The 17478-nt window shown below is 42.4% G+C and overlaps 1 protein-coding gene across 1 annotated transcript in view; it reads left to right on the forward strand.

Moving 5' to 3' along the window:
• Nucleotides 1-17478, forward strand: part of Dnah6 (dynein axonemal heavy chain 6) — a 190608-nt gene that overhangs the window by 34166 nt on the left and 138964 nt on the right. The window contains exons 13-17 of the mRNA XM_038319156.1: nucleotides 1125-1277; nucleotides 4064-4315; nucleotides 8957-9085; nucleotides 14676-14789; nucleotides 16616-16759. Coding sequence (XP_038175084.1) covers nucleotides 1125-1277; nucleotides 4064-4315; nucleotides 8957-9085; nucleotides 14676-14789; nucleotides 16616-16759 — 792 coding nt within the window. The remainder of the gene's footprint in view (nucleotides 1-1124; nucleotides 1278-4063; nucleotides 4316-8956; nucleotides 9086-14675; nucleotides 14790-16615; nucleotides 16760-17478) is intronic.

The following is a 17478-nucleotide window of genomic DNA, read 5'->3' on the forward strand; positions in this document are numbered from 1 at the left end:
TGAGAGAGAAACAGGAGGGAAGATGGAAGGGAGGGAAGAAAGAAGAAAAGAAAGAAAGAGAAAGAAAGAAAGAAAGAAAGAAAGAAAGAAAGAAAGAAAGAAAGAAAGAAAGAGGCTGGAGAGATGTCCAGTGGTTAAGAAGATGTCCACTGGTTGCTCTCCCCAGAGGACCTGAATTTGGTACCCACATGGCAGCTCACAACCACCTGTTCAGATGCTTTCTTCTGCCTTCAAGGGTACCATTCATACACATGGTGTACATATATAAATATTTCATATATTACATATAAAAAATTTCAGCTAAAATACCAATACACACTCACTTTTAGCAAAAGATAAAAATTGGAGTAAATACAAATTAATTTCATCTTTTTTTAGCACAATCAACATACCAATTCAAAAAAATAAAATTCAAACTTAGGTGCACAGAAAACTTATACATTCATAAACATCCAGAAATTGAGTGAACACCCATTGTCCCTACAACACCAGGCACTCAGCTTCTCTCATCCTTCTTTCTAATTGCTAGATGTGCCATCACTCTAAGATGAGCATTGCCTCGTGGTTATCAAATGGTGGTTGAAAGTTTCCACAGGCTCGATATTTCCTTGTCGATTTAAAATGGGAAAGAAGAAATTAGAGGTTTAGGCACTTATCTCCCTCACCCTGAACAAAAACTGTCAAGGTCGTAGGTTCATCCTAACCCAATCACTTTGTTCCAAAGAAACCTTGCTCATATTTACCCTTGGATCAGTCAATCTTTGTCTTTGTTCTCAAAGAGAGACCAATTTCTTCCAAACCACATGGCTGAGAACCATTAGGAAAAGAGTGGATCCAGGCCTGACACTGCAGGGGGAGCCTTGTGTCCACCATGTAAGACAGAGAAGCCTGAAGGCAGCCTCGCAGAATGTCAGAGCACTAAGCAAACTGCCCCACCTACAAATGACTGTCAAAATCAGGCCTTGCCTTTGATTCATTTGAAAGCAGTTACTAGTGAGAGATCATCCTCACACCCTGCTGCCTCCCATACTACCTGATTTAGCACCGTCAAGACTTCTTAAAGTACATAAGAATGCAGAAATACCTAATGATTTATGATCTTCATCTTCTTTTTTATTTCTTAGGTACTAAATGCCATGCTTCCCCGTTTGAGCAAGAAAAAAGTGGATGCCATCATCTCAGAGGCCCAAGATGCGGAGTATAAGCTCGAGTTTGTTCCAACCACGACCATAGAGTACGTTAACAGCCTCGTCTTCCTTGACGAAATCCAGGAGCGGGTAAGTCGGTTGTTCTCCTGTAATTCAGTGTTGCCGACCACACAGTAAGAAAGGAATACGCATGAGAAGAGACAAATGAGGGACCCAGGGTCAGGAAACAGTTGCCTGAATGCCAGAAACTCTTTCAGGCATGGTTAACGATGCCCTGTGTTTTAACAGTAATGGCAGCTAACCTTTACCAAATTCTAGCCATTCAGCAGGTATTGCATGAGTTTTATACACCTTACATCTCTATCCTCACAAATGCCACAGACGAGGAGACAAAGTAAAACAGGTTGTTAGCCAAGGTCACAGAACCTGCATGTGGTGAAGCGGGAATCAAAATCTGAATGTCTTTGACCACAAAGTCAATATTTTCAAGTATAGTTTATGGCCGTTCTAGTTTTGCAGTAAGTGGGAACATGGATGTTGGTTATCATGGGGTCATAATCCTTTAGCCTACACCTACATAACACCTCGGGGTTTTCTGTTAAAAGTGGATAAAAGAGGACTGGAGAGATGGCCCCAAGGTTAAGCGTCCTGAGTTTAATTCCCAGCAACCACGTGGTGGCTCACAACCATCGATAGTGAGATCTGGTGCCCTCTTCTGGCAGGCATACATGAAGGCAGAACACTGTATAATAAATAGATGAATCTTTTTTAAAAAGTGGAAAAAAGCAACGCAAACACTAGCTTAAGTAGAGACAGTCTCTCTGTCTCTCTGTCTCTCTTTCTCCCTCCCTTTCTTCCTTCCTCCCACCGTTCCTCCTGTGAGCCTCTCTTGCTTGCTTTCTCCCTGGAAACTTGATTGATTTCCTCCTCTCAGGCTCTTCCCTGTGGCACCAGTATACGATTAGACTCCAATAATTAATTTTCCCTTAATTCATTCCTATCAGTTTGGCACTGAAGTAGAGATAAATCATTTTCTAAAGTATCAAAATTTGAATAAATGTGACAAAGTAAAAGTTGGTTATGTTATTAACAACACTAACAGTAGAGCCTCTTTCACTTGCCTGCAAAAGAAACATTCCTGTCTGTTATTTCAAGAACAGCAGACTTGCTTCATCCCTGAGGACTAAAGATATCAAAGATTTATTGTTATGTGTTCATGATTGTATTTAGACAAAGAGCCAAACCTTTCATGGCCTACTTTATGCCCAAATGGGGTCATCATTTAGGATTCAAAGCTGTCTCACGGAAACTCTGTCACAAGATGGCCCGATTCAGAACTAACCAAGGACAGAACAGGACAGCTCGAATCCTCCCTCTGCACCTGTCCTCTCTGCTTCTCTTTGGGGGTCACTGCTCTTTCTCCAATGGACAGTCTGCTGTTGCTTCATCCTGTAGTAGCAAACATGGCCACCCACAGCTCCCCAGGAGCAGCTGAAAGCCCAGTCATCCACCAAAAGAGATAGAACTGATTTTTCTGTAGGGAGAGTTAGGTCTGTTTATAACTAGCTCCAGGTACTAGACACTTTGTTGAAAGCAGTCCAAACTCACATGAGTTAACTTAGAAAATGGAAACATGGGCTGGAGAGGTGGCTCAGAGGTTAAGAGGCCTGGCTGATCTTCCAGAGAACCTGAACTCGGTTCCTATTACATCAACAAGTTTGCAACTGCCTGTAACTCTAGCCCCAGAGGATCCAGACACCAGCTTCTGGCCTCCTCAGGGTCCCACTTGCATGTATGTGCATGCATGCATACACACCAAATAATAATATGTTAATAAAAGAAAATAAATGGAAAATGTATTCTAAATTTGTCTGAGATTTTCTGGTTGCTATGGATAGATCAAAAGGGTGAGGTAGGGACAAGGAAAGCACAGAGGAAATAAAAGGCCTTTCCTTCCTCTTCGATCTCTGTTCCTCTAGAAAACAGCTTCTCAGAAGGGGCCCGACCAGAGCAGACCAGACAGAGCCTGGGTGTTTGTTCAGAAGGCGCACCCCTGGGCCCCTTTCTAGGCCTTGTAACTCAGAACCTCTAGAAGGAGCACTTCAGCCTGTGTGAAGGAGCTTCCCGAGGTCCTTGTCCTGCAAGCTGCAAGCAGAGAACTGTTCTCCATACGCCTCCCTGCAGTCAAGGCCGCATGTCAAGGAGCTGTAGTCAGTTTCCACACACAAGCAGATAGCTGTGATTACACTTGCCTCTAACTCCGGCTATGCTTAAGAAAAAGGTCAGTCGGAGCTGGATTCTCCACATCCCAGCTGAGCAAACCTGACGGATTATATAACCACACAGTAGAGTTGGGGTTGAGGGATTTCCTCCAAACTGCAGAACCATTTGTTTCCAGAAATTGGAGAACGCAGGAAACACACTGTCGGCTGAAAGTAGACCATCAAGGTTGTTGACTAGCCATTTGGGACTCAGTAAAATCATTTAGCAAACTAGAGTGAAGTATCACCATAGATCTGGGCTCTGAACCTGTGAACTAGGAACTGTCTACACCCGAGGGACTGCTGCAGAGTGACAGCTGCTCAGCACATGCCCTTGAGGCTCAGATACAAACAATCAGGACGTCTATGATCTTAGAAACTGGATGGCAGCAAGGAACGGGAAGTGGGAAGAGAAACTCCTCTCCAAGACTAAACTGTACTCAGCTCTGAACATTCACCCCCCACTCAATTACCCAATTACCTGTACTGGAGCCAGGCTTGTATTTATCATGGGACCAGCTTCAGCCAACTAGATGGCCATGCCAAATGCTCTAGTGAACTACTAACACTTTAGTGTGCCTGTTTCATAGGGCCATCTCCTATTGGAAAGCATTACTATTCCACTGTGTCTCAACCAACCACGTTTCTGTGTAGATCGAAAGCCTGGAGGAAGAAGGGAACATAGTGATTCAGATGTACAAGCTCATTGAGCAGTATCAGGTGCCCACACCTCCTGAAGACTTCGCTGTTTTCGCCACTATGAAGCCGTCCATCACTGCCGTGCGGAACGCCATTGACAAATCAGTGGGTGATCGAGAATCAAGCATTAAACAGTTTTGTCTGCACTTGGGTCGAGATCTTGAAGAGCTCAACAACGAAGTAAACGAAGTCAAGCTGCTAGCACAGGTGAGCGGGGGCAGAATCCTTCCAAATAACCCATCCAGTTTGATGATTACAGGTTCCTTAAATTTAGGTCAGATCAACAAGTAAAAATGGTATGTATCACATGTGCATCTGTAAGTATGTATTATGGAGCTGATTAAGCTAATCTTTCTCTCACATCACATACTTATTGTTTTACAGTGAGAACCTTAAATTGTATTCTTTTAGTCCTGTAGAGACAAATATTTCATTTCAACAAGTTAGTTTTATTTTTCCTTGTTTTACCTTAACCAATTCCTTAAGCTGCTATGTAAAGCTTAGGCATTTCTGACTCTCCCTTTTAGTGTTATGAATGAATTCGAAGTCACTGTAAGTCAAGTGTGTGCTTAATATTCAGTTTTCTTCCTCACGGATGCTATCTAATATTTTGAAATAAGTGTATTTGTTGCTTTCTAATTCATTTTATAGCTGATGTCACAGTGTAAAATTTGTTGAGGATATTGGCAAATTTCTCCTTAATATTAGGCGTAATATAAGTTGGTAAAGAGGAGTAAAGATTATTTAGCTTGCACCAGACTTTTTAGGAAAAAGTTTCAGAAATTCAACCATCCATCTAGATGATTCTTAACTAAAATATACCTGGAAGCATTTTTTAATAATTCACTATTTTGTTATCAGTTTCTAAATCTTAGCATAGAATAAGAACGCCACAGTAGAATTTTGAAAATAGAAAAAATGCTCATCAATAGAAGATTAATAAAGTATATTCATGTAGATCTCCTCGAGTGAGCATACTGCACTAACAGTTATAATATACATTTATATTAACGTGGAGACATTGAAACCAACTAGCACCCTTGTGAACTGTTAGACAAGCATGGTTCAAAGAACTTGCTATTGTTGTTATTTTTATATTGAAACTTTTAAAATTTTTCGAACAGACCAGATGAATATGGATGTATATGACTATAATAACATAGGGTTCAGTGAGTTACCAGGAAGTGAGTACAGCTGTGTTCCTATATCAAGAACTATGGCATTACTCATGCCTTTGAGCTCCCACCTAAACAACATCTCTGTCTCCAAAGGCAGCTATTGTTCTGGATCCCGATGTCTCAGAGCCATACAGTTCTTTATTGAATCCATAACACCTTGTATGGAGTAGCTGGTGTTTATTTGTTGCTCTGTAGTATTCATCATATTTCAATTATTCATTCCACCATTGATAGACATTGTCTAAAGTATTTTATATAAAAAGACAAAGAATGCTTCTAGAAGCCATCCTACATGTGTCTGCTATGCTTTTATTTATTCTCAGAACACATGTAAGTTTTGATCACGTTTTACAGAGAAGAAAGTAAGATGCAGGAAAGAAAGTTGTCCAGGGTCACAGAGACGATAAATGGTGGATCCAGGACTCAGGCACAGGCAGTGTGCCTTCAATGGTTCCCGGAGCTGGCGATTCCTGTGCCGTGTGCTGTGCTGTGCACACTGCAGATCATCAAAGCATGAGTAGCTATCAGAAGAACACAATGCCAGCACATGCCTCAAGTGTAACTGCATTTCAACTATGGCACAGATGCCAAGCACTGCGGCCTGGGTATCACTAGCCCATCCATCCTGTATGGAAGGTTTGAATAGATTCCCTCTCACTCTAGGGCAAAGAACTATAATCCATAGTTTGTTCCACAAATAGCACCATCTGCTCTCAAGACTCCCCAGACACATGGATGGAGGGAAGCTGGGGAGAAAAGCTAACGTGATAACCAGTGACGACTGGGAGAATGGGTGAGCCAGATGTTTGAAGGCCATACTGAGAAAGTCATGATCACTGACTGTGGTCTCTGGCAGAACTGATGGTTTATAGCATAGGAACTGGCATCGTGCTTAAGGAAACTGGAAGGACCATTAGCTAGCAGCTGCCTGGGAAAACCAGGTTCAGTCATGGCAAGGGCACCAGTTCCCACATGAGGAGCTTCTGCAATGTCAATTCCATTGCCATTTTCTAACCTAGGACACATTGCCATTTTAATGCAAGGCCATGCTGGGCAAGAGATTCATTATTTGGTCCCCAAGTAATGGCTAGAAGAGTTCTTAGATTTTACTATTCCCTCAGATGCTGCCAAACCTAATTAGGTGTTTCTATTTTGTTCTTGAACTATGCTATGCCCATTATCTGGGCTTTCAACCACCACATATGCCTTCACTTATACATACTTTATTTTCTCTCTTCCTCTCTGTAATTATACACATGAATATTATATTTTATACATATGTATTTTATACAACTTAGGCATTGTGTTTATAATTTTACAGTTTCTGGCTCATAATTCCCATAGTACAGGTTTTGATATTTTCTAAATTATTTAATAAATAACCTGCCTTAGTTATTGTTCTATTGCTGTGAAGACACACCATGACCAAGTCAATTCTTACAGAAAGAATATTTAGTTGGGGGCTTGCTTACAGTTTTAGAGGTTTAACCCATTATCATCACAGCAGGAAGCATGGAAGCAGACAGGTAGGCATGGAACTGAGAGCTTACATCCTGATCCACAGGCAGTCAGGGGTAGGGGAGGGCAGAAGGAGAGGGGATGTGGAGGAAGGAGGCTGGGCCTGGCACTACCAGTGTCACACCTCCTCAAACAATGCCACAGCCCCTAGTCCTAAATCTTCTCCAACAGTTCACCTATAAGGACGTAGCATGCAAATACATGACCTGTGGGGGCCACATTCATCCCACATCTCATTGGAACCGCCATGTGATCTAAACAGTAAGAAGAACACCCTTGCCCTTTCCCCTGGTTTTTAAAGATGCCTTGGAATAACCTTAAAGTGTAAAGGGAAAACGGAGTCTTGTCACAATGCCTGGGTCAATTTCTCCACCCTTCTTTCCCCTCCAAGGGAAGCCAAAGAAACTGCTGTTTCTCTTCACCAACGGTGGCACATACTGAAAATACACTGTAATGCCCCTCTCCTGCAATGTTCCCTTGGATATGGCCAAGAAGACATTTTCTGATAGTAGCTCATGAGGCCACCCCCCAGTGCACCTTTCACTAAGGGTCTTGACCCAGCCTAAGAGGAAAGAATTCTGCACAGATATCAAGAAGATTCCAGACAGGTTGCTGGGTTTCTCTACTCAGCCTGTTAGCACTGACCATATTGTTTTTATCTGGTTCATGCTTCAACACTGTAGTAAGAGGAGCACATCTTGATTAACCCATTTCTATTAATGTGTATCACCACTTGACTGTGGCTTACCAGCATGAGTCTAACCAGCATCCGTCTCAGAGAAGAGAGCCATGGCGTCTGCCTGACTTCTTCCCAGCATCCTATTCTTTTTTCCCCGCCTATCTAAGTTTTACCCTATCAAAAGGCCAAGGCAGTTTTCTTTATTCAACCAATGAAAGCAACACATAGAAAGAAGGACCTCCTACACCACAACACAGTAATCTATGCCTCAACAATGTTTACATAATAAATTCTAAATACAAACCCCAAAGGCCTAGGTTTACAAAGTCAAACACCTGAAAAGTGATGGCCAAGGGAGGTGCAAAGCTCTGTGCCCCCTTCCCCCATGTCTCAATCTGTGTCTCTTCATCATCTCCATCATGAGAATCTTCTTAAGCTGCTGAAGTACAAATATCTTCCTATGTTCCATGAACCACTATGAGAAGTTAACTGACCGTAAGGAGGAGTCGTGGGAACCTCAATTAGTCAGAAGCACAGGTAGGGGGCTTGCAGCTGGCATCAGAAGGAGAAAGGCCTTGGCAGCAAGCCCTCAGGCTGTGGCATCCAAGATGTCTCCAGATAGATGGCATCAGGCTGAACTGGAGGACTCTTAGCCAGGTGCTGCTACAGAACCACTTGGTTTGCTGAGAAAGGAGCTCACACACCTAGCATCAGAAGCACAGTGTGAGAACATACTTAGAGAATCTGATTTTCCTTACCATCTCTCACAAGTCAAAGCCTTTTCTGTTACTTTGTTTTAAGAAGGAAACTATCTTTCTATCACAGTCTTCTCGTCTCTCCACATCATATTCTGATCTCCACGTCTGAGGTCTTGTTTCAAGGAAGAAGTGAAGGAGACTTTACTAGGTTCTAGTTTATCATGGTATGTGTCAGGGGAGAGGAGGTACACATGTGCCGGGGTGGTTGTACATGCCGGTCAGAAGGCAGCCTGCCCCTCCCCCTCAGTATGTGAGTGCCAGGGGTCAAACTCAAGTCATCCAAGTTGGAGGCAAGTGCCTTTGCACACTAAACAATCTTGACAACCCCTACGTCCTGTTTCTTTTTCTTTTTTCAATACAATATTTTTTGGTGTAGCTTTGGAATCTGTCCTGGAACTCACTCTGTAGACCAGGCTGGCCTTGAACTCACAAAGGTTTGCCTGCCTCTGCCTCCCAAGTGCTGGAATTAAAGGCATGCACGACCACCTCCCCGCTTACATTCTGTTTTAAAAAGTATCATATCCCTATTTCATGTCTTTCTACAATTTTCTACTATGCTTACGTTTAACATTTAGGGGGAAAAGCCAAATACTTTTAACACAGTTTTCAAGAAAAGAGAATTAAAGAAAATGCATTTTGGAAACAGGTTTATTAACTCCCCTTGCCCTCATGAGTGAGTAAGCCTGCCTAACCAGAACCCCCATGGATTTTACAGGACCCACAGATCTTGGATATTTCTGCTGACCAGGAGAAAATAAAGTTGATGCTGAGTGATCTGCAGTCCATCCTGGATGACCTTCAGAGACGTGCCTTTCAGTATAAATCCTACCAGAAGAATTTCAAGGTAACTATGGTTGTTCACGTCTGCTTCTAGAATGCACACACAAAGATGTGTTTATGTATAACTGCTTTCAACAAACCAGAACCACTCAGTGGACAGCTGTGTTCTGGTCAATGTGCCACCAGCATGTCAAGATAGATCAGTACACAGGAGTTCTGGCGAGATGGAAGATACAGTGCTGAATACATAAGTGTGAGGACCAAGTTTGGATCCCCCACACCCACACCCATATAAAAGCCAGATGTTGCAGCCTGCCTGTAATCCCAGCAGTTGGGAGGTGGAGAAAGCATATCCCCAGGGCAAAATGGCTAGCTGGATTAGAAAAATTGGCAAGTTCTGGGTTCAGTGCTTCAAAATATCAGGCAGAGAATAATCAAGGAACATCTGACATCAACCGTGGTCTTCTACATGCATATACACACACATACACCTATGTGTGCCCACACGCTTACACAAACATATCCACACATGCTTGTATCACACATACATACATACATATGCAAAAAAATTGTATAAATGAGAGACATAATACCCTCATGAAAAATTCTCAGCCAAACCCTCCTGAAGTTGCTATGTTAAAATAAGAGTGCATTTCAAAATGTGGTTAACTAATGCCCCTCTAAATTTTCTAAGTAAAATTCAAGCCTTTTTTTTCTTTTGGATGTATTTTGATTCCATGAGCTTTGCCTGATTTGTCCTGGTTAATATGAAATAAAAACTGAGCCAGAAGGTAAAGTGAGTCCCAAAAGGTAGGCTTGAAGGGCTGGGGATGGAGAAGGAGAAAGAAGAGAACCAAGAGATGCTCATGCCTAAAACAGCACTTACAGAGAGCAATGAGATAAACGAAATAATAAAAAATAAACACCATATCCTTATTCATCAGGGAAATGTACATTGAAATTGCATTGCAGCACATCTGACCCTAGTCAAGATGATTACTGCTAATCAAACAGCAATGGACATGGTGGTGAGGATACGGGGAGAGGGATTGTTAGACAATGCTTGTAGAAATGCGAATTAACTTGGCAACTATGTAAACCAATATGGGGTTCCTCAAAAACTAAAAATATTATACAGCTAATACCATCCCTGGGAATATATCTGAAGGACTTTAAGTCAACATGCCACAGACATATCTATATATCCATATCTAATACTGTACTATTCAAAATAGGAAAGTTATAGAATCAGTCTGGATTCCCACCAACAGATAGAAGGATAAAGAAAATATGATCTGCGTATACAACGAAGTTCTACTCAGACATGAGGAAGAATGGAATTATGACATTTCCAGGGAAAATGGGAAGAAATTATCATGCTAAGTGAAATAAGCCAGACCCATAACCACAAAGATCGTGTGTTTTATTTGTGGATTCTAGGTTTTATATAGATAGCACTTAAAATGCATGTATGTGACCTGAAAACAGACGGGAGATGTGAAAAGGAGGCTTATCAATAGGAAAAGAGAGAAAATATAGGGCAGTGTATGGGTTAGAAACGATCACAGTGCTTGATACACTGGAAAGAAATTAGAGTGCTTATATGCCAGTTAGGAAAATAAGCAAAAACAGGGGCTGGAGAGATGGCTCAGGAGTTAAGAGTTCATACTGATCTTTCAGAGGACCTGAGTTTGGTTCCCAGCACCCAGATTGGGTGGCTCACAGCTGCCTGCAACTCCAGCTCCAGAGAATCTGAGGTGTCAGGCCTGCTGAGGCACCTGCACCCACGTGCACACATCCACACATAATTAAAAATAAGACAACTTTTAAAAACAAGAACAACAGAAAAAAAATTGTTTGGGGGATAGCTGAGCCAAGCACAGGACTTGAGTTTTTCCCTAGATCTTACTATTTAAAGAAGCCAGGTGTGTGGCACATGCTTATTTTTTTCTTCTTTTCTTTTCTTTTTTATGTTGATTTTTATTGGGCTCTACATTTTTCTCTGCTCCCCGCCTTTTCTCCCACCTCCCCTACAATCATTTCCCATGGTCCTCATGCACCCAATTTACTCAGGAGATCTTGTTTTTTCTACTTCTCATGTAGATTAGATACATGCATGTCTCTCTTAGGGTCCTCGTTGTTTAGGTCCTCTGGGATTGTGATTTGTAGGCTGGTTTTTTTGCTTTATGTCTAAAAGCCACTGATGAGTTAGTACATACTATATTTGTCTTTCTGAGTCGAGGGGCATTTAGGTTGTTTCCAGGTTCTGGCTATGACAAAGCTGCTATGAACACAGTTGAGCACATGTCCTTGTGGCACGATTGAGCATCCTTTGGATATATACCCAAAAGTGGTATTGCTGGGTCTTGAGGAAGGTTGTTTCCTAATTTTCTGAGAAATCGCCATACTGAAATCCAAAGCAGCTGCACCAGTTTGCATTCCCACCAGCCAATGGAGGAGTGTTCTCTTTACCCCACAACCTCTCCAGCATAAGCTGTCATCAGTGTTTTTGATTTGGCCATTCTTACAGGTGTAAGATGGAATCTCAGAGTTGATTTGATTTGCCTTTCTCTGATGGTTAAGGATGTTGAACATTTCCTTAAGTGTCTTTTAGCCATTTTAGATTCCTTTGTTGGGAGTTCTCTGTTTGGCTCTGTACTCCATTTTTTATTGGATTCTTTTGATGACCAATTTCCTGAGTTCTTTATAAGTTTTGGAGATCAGTCTTCTGTCCGATGTGGGGTTGGTGAAGATCTTTTCCCATTCTGTAGGCTGCCATTTTGTCTTGTTGACTGTGTCCTTTGCTTTACAGAAGTTTTTCAGTTTCAGGGGGTCCCATTTATTGTTTCTCTCAATGTCTGTGCTGCTGGGGTCATATTTAGGAAGTGGTTCTCTGTGAAAATGCATTCAAGTGTACTTCCCACTTTCTTTTCTGAGATTCAGTGTGGCTGGCTTTATGTTGAGGTCTTTGATCCATTTGGACTTGAGTTTTGTGCATGGTGATAGATTTGGATCTATTTTCATTCTTTTACATGTTGATATCCAGTTATGCCAGCACCATTTGTTAAAAATGCTTTCCTTTTTCCATTTTATGTTTTTGCTTTTTTGTCAAAAATCAGGTGTTTGTAGGTGTGTGGATTAATATCTGGGTCTTTGATTCTGTTCATTGGTCCTTCTGTCTGTTTTTATGCCAATACCAGGCTGTTTTCAGTACTGTAGCTCTGTAGTAGAGTTTGAAGTCAGGGATTGTGATGTCTCCAGAAGTTCCTTTTTTGTACAAGATTGTTTGGGCTATTCTGGGTTTTTTGCTTTTCCATATGAAGTTAGCATTGTTCTTTCGAGTTCTATGAAAAAATTTGCTGGGGTTTTGCTGGGCATTGCATTGAATCTATAGATTGCTTTTGGTAAAATTGCCATTTTTACTATGTTAATTCTACCTACCCAAGAGCATGGGAGCTCTTTCCATTTTCTGGTGTCTTCTTCAATTTCTTTCTTCAAAGATTTAAAGTTCTTGTCATACAGGTTTTCCACTTGTTTGGTTGAGTTACTCAGAGATATTTTATGCTATTTGATGTTACATGCTTATAATCCTAGCTGGGGTGTTGGGGGCAGGGATATCCAGATCCCTGAACACTCTGCACTCTGGTCAGCTAGTGTGGGCTACTTGGTAATCTCTGGGGCAGTGAGAGACCTTGTCTCAAAGCAATTAATCAATCAGTTATTTAGTTACTTCATTGGAACCTGAAAATAGTCTCCTAGCTCTTACATGGGTGCATATGCTCATGCATATGCACAAATATGAACACACACACACTGAAAAGGAAAGAGAGAAAACACAAATTATGTCATATGCAACATAGACAAACCTGAACATTTACTCTTGGTTGAGATGAGCCAATCACAGAAGATCAAATAGTGTATGAAATGTCATAGGCATCCTCACAGGGGAGGAAATTCCCCTAGGGGCTGCCATTGGCTGGGGAAGAGGAAATGAAGAGTTGCTTGCTCATCAAGTATAACATCATAAACATAGAATGAAAAAGCCCTGGAAGTCTGCTACTAATGTTGTTAACAATAGGTAGTTCACAGAACTATACATGTAAAGATTTCCTTTAAAAACATATCTCATGTAATGTATTCTTACCATAATATTAGGGGAAAATCTCTAAAGAAAACACATGTGATGATCAATGACTCTGTGGGGACAAGTATGAGGACCTGAGTTCAGATTCCCAAAACCCATGTAAAGCCACTGCAATCCCAGTGCCCCTGTCACAAGACAGGAGGCCAAGCTAGGCGAGGCCTGGAGGTGCGAGTGGCAGGTAGCCTGGTATATGCAATAGCAAACAGCAAACAGGTCCTGTCTCAAGCAAGATGGAAGTGGAACCAACACCATGCTTTGTTCTCTGATCTCCACACATGCACTGTGCCTTGTGTGTGTACACACTCAAAGGCAAGCTATGTGCTCATGCCCCCTGACATGCAGAGTGAGCACTACTACTGCTACTACTACTAACTACACACGGGGGGAGAGAGAGAGAGAGAGGAGGGGGGGAAAGGGAGGGAGGGAGCCTGAGGTAGGAGCATCTCACTCCTTTCACATGGTGCATATGATTCTTCTTTTATGGCTGCTTCTAACCCAGACCTTCTGCAGCTGTCAATCATTTGAGAAGAGCAAAAGCATGACTTTTGTGGCTTTAATGGAAGATAAGGCTAAATCCACCAATGCCAAAACTCTAATTTAATCACAGAATCCAACAATTTTTGTTCAATCAGTTCAGTGGAAGTTTCCTTACATCCAATCCAAATCAGTCTTCACATAATTTCTCACAGAAACACCTTCAGGAGCTGGAGAGATGGCTCTGCAGTTAAAAGTACTTGCTGCTCTTCTAGAGGACAGGACTTGAGTCTCAGCACCCACAGTGATGGCCTGTAACTCCAGCTTCAGGGAATTAGATTTGTTGACCTCCAAGGATGCCTGTGCGTTCTCTCTCTCTCTCTCTCTCTCTCTCTCTCTCTCTCTCTTACACACACACACACACTAATATATAAAATAATAAAAACAACTCTTTGCAAAAAGAAAACACCTTCAGGTTGCCTGCATTATTCCTCTCCAGAAGGTTTCCCTACAGATGGCATGGTTAGAAACAGCAGGGCAGTGCCCTTAAGCCCCATGGGCCTCCACCCTCCCCTCCAGCAGCCACTGGGTGCCTCTGTTCTTCCATCACCGAAGAATAAGAGCCCTGAAGGAAAGCAATCAATCTGAGACCCACCATTTCCTCCCCCCACAAAGAGAAGCATTCAAAATGGAAGTGCACAGTGCTCTCCAGGAATGATCCTGCTCAGGATATGTAAGTTGTAAAAAAAAATACCATGACTTTTTGTTACTCAAATGAGGAATTACAATGCGTGTGGGATTTTGTAGGATTTTTAACTGTCAGTAATTGCTCCCTCCCCTCCTTTCCCTTCTCTTCCCCTTCCCTCCCCTCCCCTCCCCTTTCCTCCCTTCCCTTTCCCTCCCCTCCCCTTCCCTTTCCTTCCCCATTAGGCCCTGCTTTCTTCCAGGCAATCACTGCACCAAGAGTTGCCAGCAGGATGAGTTAGCAGTTCTGTCTGGACTCTAAGCTCTATGTTTTGCCCCTTGTGTTTTAAAGGTGGAAGTATCCAAATTTGATGCTTTGGAAGAAGTGAGTGCCGAGCTGAAGCTCAAGCAGCTGCTCTGGGACTCCCTGTCCGAGTGGGACAAACTCCAGCAGGAATGGCTGAAGGTAGGGAAAACAGCTCTTGGTGGTTGTGTTGTGTGTTAACCCCACCTAAATATTAATAATATGAACTGTATTTCAGTAATCTAGAGTCTTCTTGTCAGCAGTGAGATTTGTCCTTCAACACGCAGAAAGCTGAATTTATCTATCTCCCATGGGGAAAGTAGTTATGGTGGAATGGAAAGGAAACTAGGAAATAAGAAAAAATAGCTTTACATCCGTGTCTGTATTCCATGCGTCCGTTTTGCATTCCAAACAAATCCAACGTGTGTGGTTCCTGGAGGCGGTGGCTGTGAAATCTGGGCTTTCTCTTTAGCTCCATTGGCCGTTGTCAGTGGGCACGAGGCATGAGTAGTCGCTGAATGCTTTAGTCCCACTTACCACTTAGAAAGCGGAGGAGAGGTTTCGTAACCTGAGAGTTTTCATTTTTTCTTCTGTTTAAAATTATCTCGTCATTCCATCACAGTGCTGCTTAAATGTTTAAATTACAATGCTACATATAAAATAAACGACGGTTTATGGAAACATAACCAGGCTTCTGCTTTTCTCACTAAATGCTACAAAGCAAAAACTTTCCTTATAGGGCAGGATTCTTGGCTCCTTTGTTTAAGAGGGCCGCATGATGGAAGCATCCAAGGACCATGTAACATGGTGTCTGACTGCAGTGTGACTTCAGGAAACGCCCCAGTGTTCTCAAGGACTACAGGGTTTCATTTGTGATTTACCCCCTCGGGTATCTGTTAGCTTAGGCTTCTGTTCTTGTCCTTGATGGAAGGAAGCCATCTTGTTCACACCGGTAGAATAGAATCAGAGGACTCATCTCAGTAGTGACCTCTCATGTCTATGGAATCTCGTGTGACAGCCACCATAGCGTCACTTCAAGGATCTGTCCTTATTCAAAACTTGAAAAGGAAGTGGAAGATGTGACCACTTTCAAGTGTGATCAGCTTTGAATTACCACTCTTTCCAGTATGACACAAACATGTGGAAATACCATCTGCTTTACAAGCCCTCTTTCTTCCTCATCCACCCTGCCTGTGATACTGCCTGTCACCAGAGGCTGCAGGCCTGACTGAAAAACCAAATGACATAGGAAGGGTTTTGTCTAGGTAATCTCCCAGGTGATTGGAGAGCCTGAGAGGTTTTTAAGAGAAAAGTTTGTGGCTGGCAGAACCCATCTTCTGGTAGAAGAACAAACAGCAAACAGAAAAGAGGCAGAACATGAATGATAGGATGCAGGGAGTTTGACATTTTCTCCTAGAACTCATTTGTCAATGACTTGGAGACATTTCATACCACCACCATAGTCAGAGCAGAAGAATGTGCCCCTCCTATGAAATCTGCCACAAGACCAACTAGGGGCAGGAGGGAAATGTGGAATCGAGGGGAAATAAGAATCCATATAGGGTTACAAGTTTTCTGTTGCCCTCAGTCCACATGATTGATGGGTCAATAAATATATAGACTTATACATCTGTATAACTAAGAAATACAAGTAGAGATATATGCGTATTTAAAAAATACATCTTTACACGAGTGTATTTTATGCATTATTAGAAATTCTTTGTTAAAAATTGACAAAGGTTAGCTGGTTTTCTCCTTAAGAACCTCTGTAAGCACCAGCCCTCAGGATGACAGTATTGTGCTCAGTGGTGAGGGAGACAAGGCCATAAGAAGAATCGGCAGTTGGCGTTATAAGCGGCTCTTTTCAAGCCTCCCGGTTTGATTTGGTTTAAAACTTTAAGTGCCAGGGAAATTCAAATGAAGTAAAACTCGTATACTGCTATCAGCTTGACATTTATCCTGTGTTTTTACCTCTTTTTTCCCCATAGTCCAAATTTGACTGCTTGGATCCAGAAGCCCTAAACAGTCAAGTTACTAAATACGCTAAATTTGTGACGCAATTGGAGAAGGGTTTGCCGCCCAACAATGTGGTGCCCCAGCTCAAATATAAGGTGGAGAGGATGAAAGAAAAGGTAAGGTGGGCGGAAATCATCTCAGAACCAGACTCAGACACCCTGGTGTTGGTTTCAGGAGAAAAAAAAAATCACAGTCCAACCTGTTTGTCTCAACAACTGGCAAAATGGCAGTGGAGTGTGATGATGAGAAGCATACCTGGTGTCTGCTAGGCGGCAGGCAGACTAAGGCCAAGATGCTGATGCCCTCAGCACGCAGGCAGCAAGCAGATTTGCCTGGTACAAACTGCCACACCCACTGATCTATTGTGTCACACAGCTGGTCATTGTCCAGCTGTGTTTAGTGTGAAAAAGTCTGGAAACCAGGCAGTGCATGAATAGGGCTGGTTTGAAACCCTGCACTAGGCCAAGCCAGTCCTTGCTTGAAAGGGGCAAATGGGGAAGGTGAGACTGCTCAGTGGGTTAAAGGCTCTTGCAGCCAGCCCCAAAGCTGACCGTCCCATACCAACCTTGCCTACTCTCTCCCTTTTTATTGAGACCTCTAATAAACTCATAGTAGTTAATTTAAATGCTCTGCTCCCAAGATGTGCCATTTCTGAGTTTGATTCTGACGGCTGTTGAGGCTCAGGTGGGTTTTGTTGTGGTCATTTTGCTTTGCTGAACGCCTTTCCATTTCTGTTGTTTCGTTGCTGTGGAAACACATCTGCAGCAGTGGTTCATTACCGGGGTGCAGGATTGCAGTCTTGGACATGAGCGTTCTTTTTCCTCTGTTTACCTTG

The sequence above is a fragment of the Arvicola amphibius genome, chromosome 2 (genome assembly GCF_903992535.2).
Source record: "Arvicola amphibius chromosome 2, mArvAmp1.2, whole genome shotgun sequence".
Classification (NCBI taxonomy): domain Eukaryota; kingdom Metazoa; phylum Chordata; class Mammalia; order Rodentia; family Cricetidae; genus Arvicola; species Arvicola amphibius.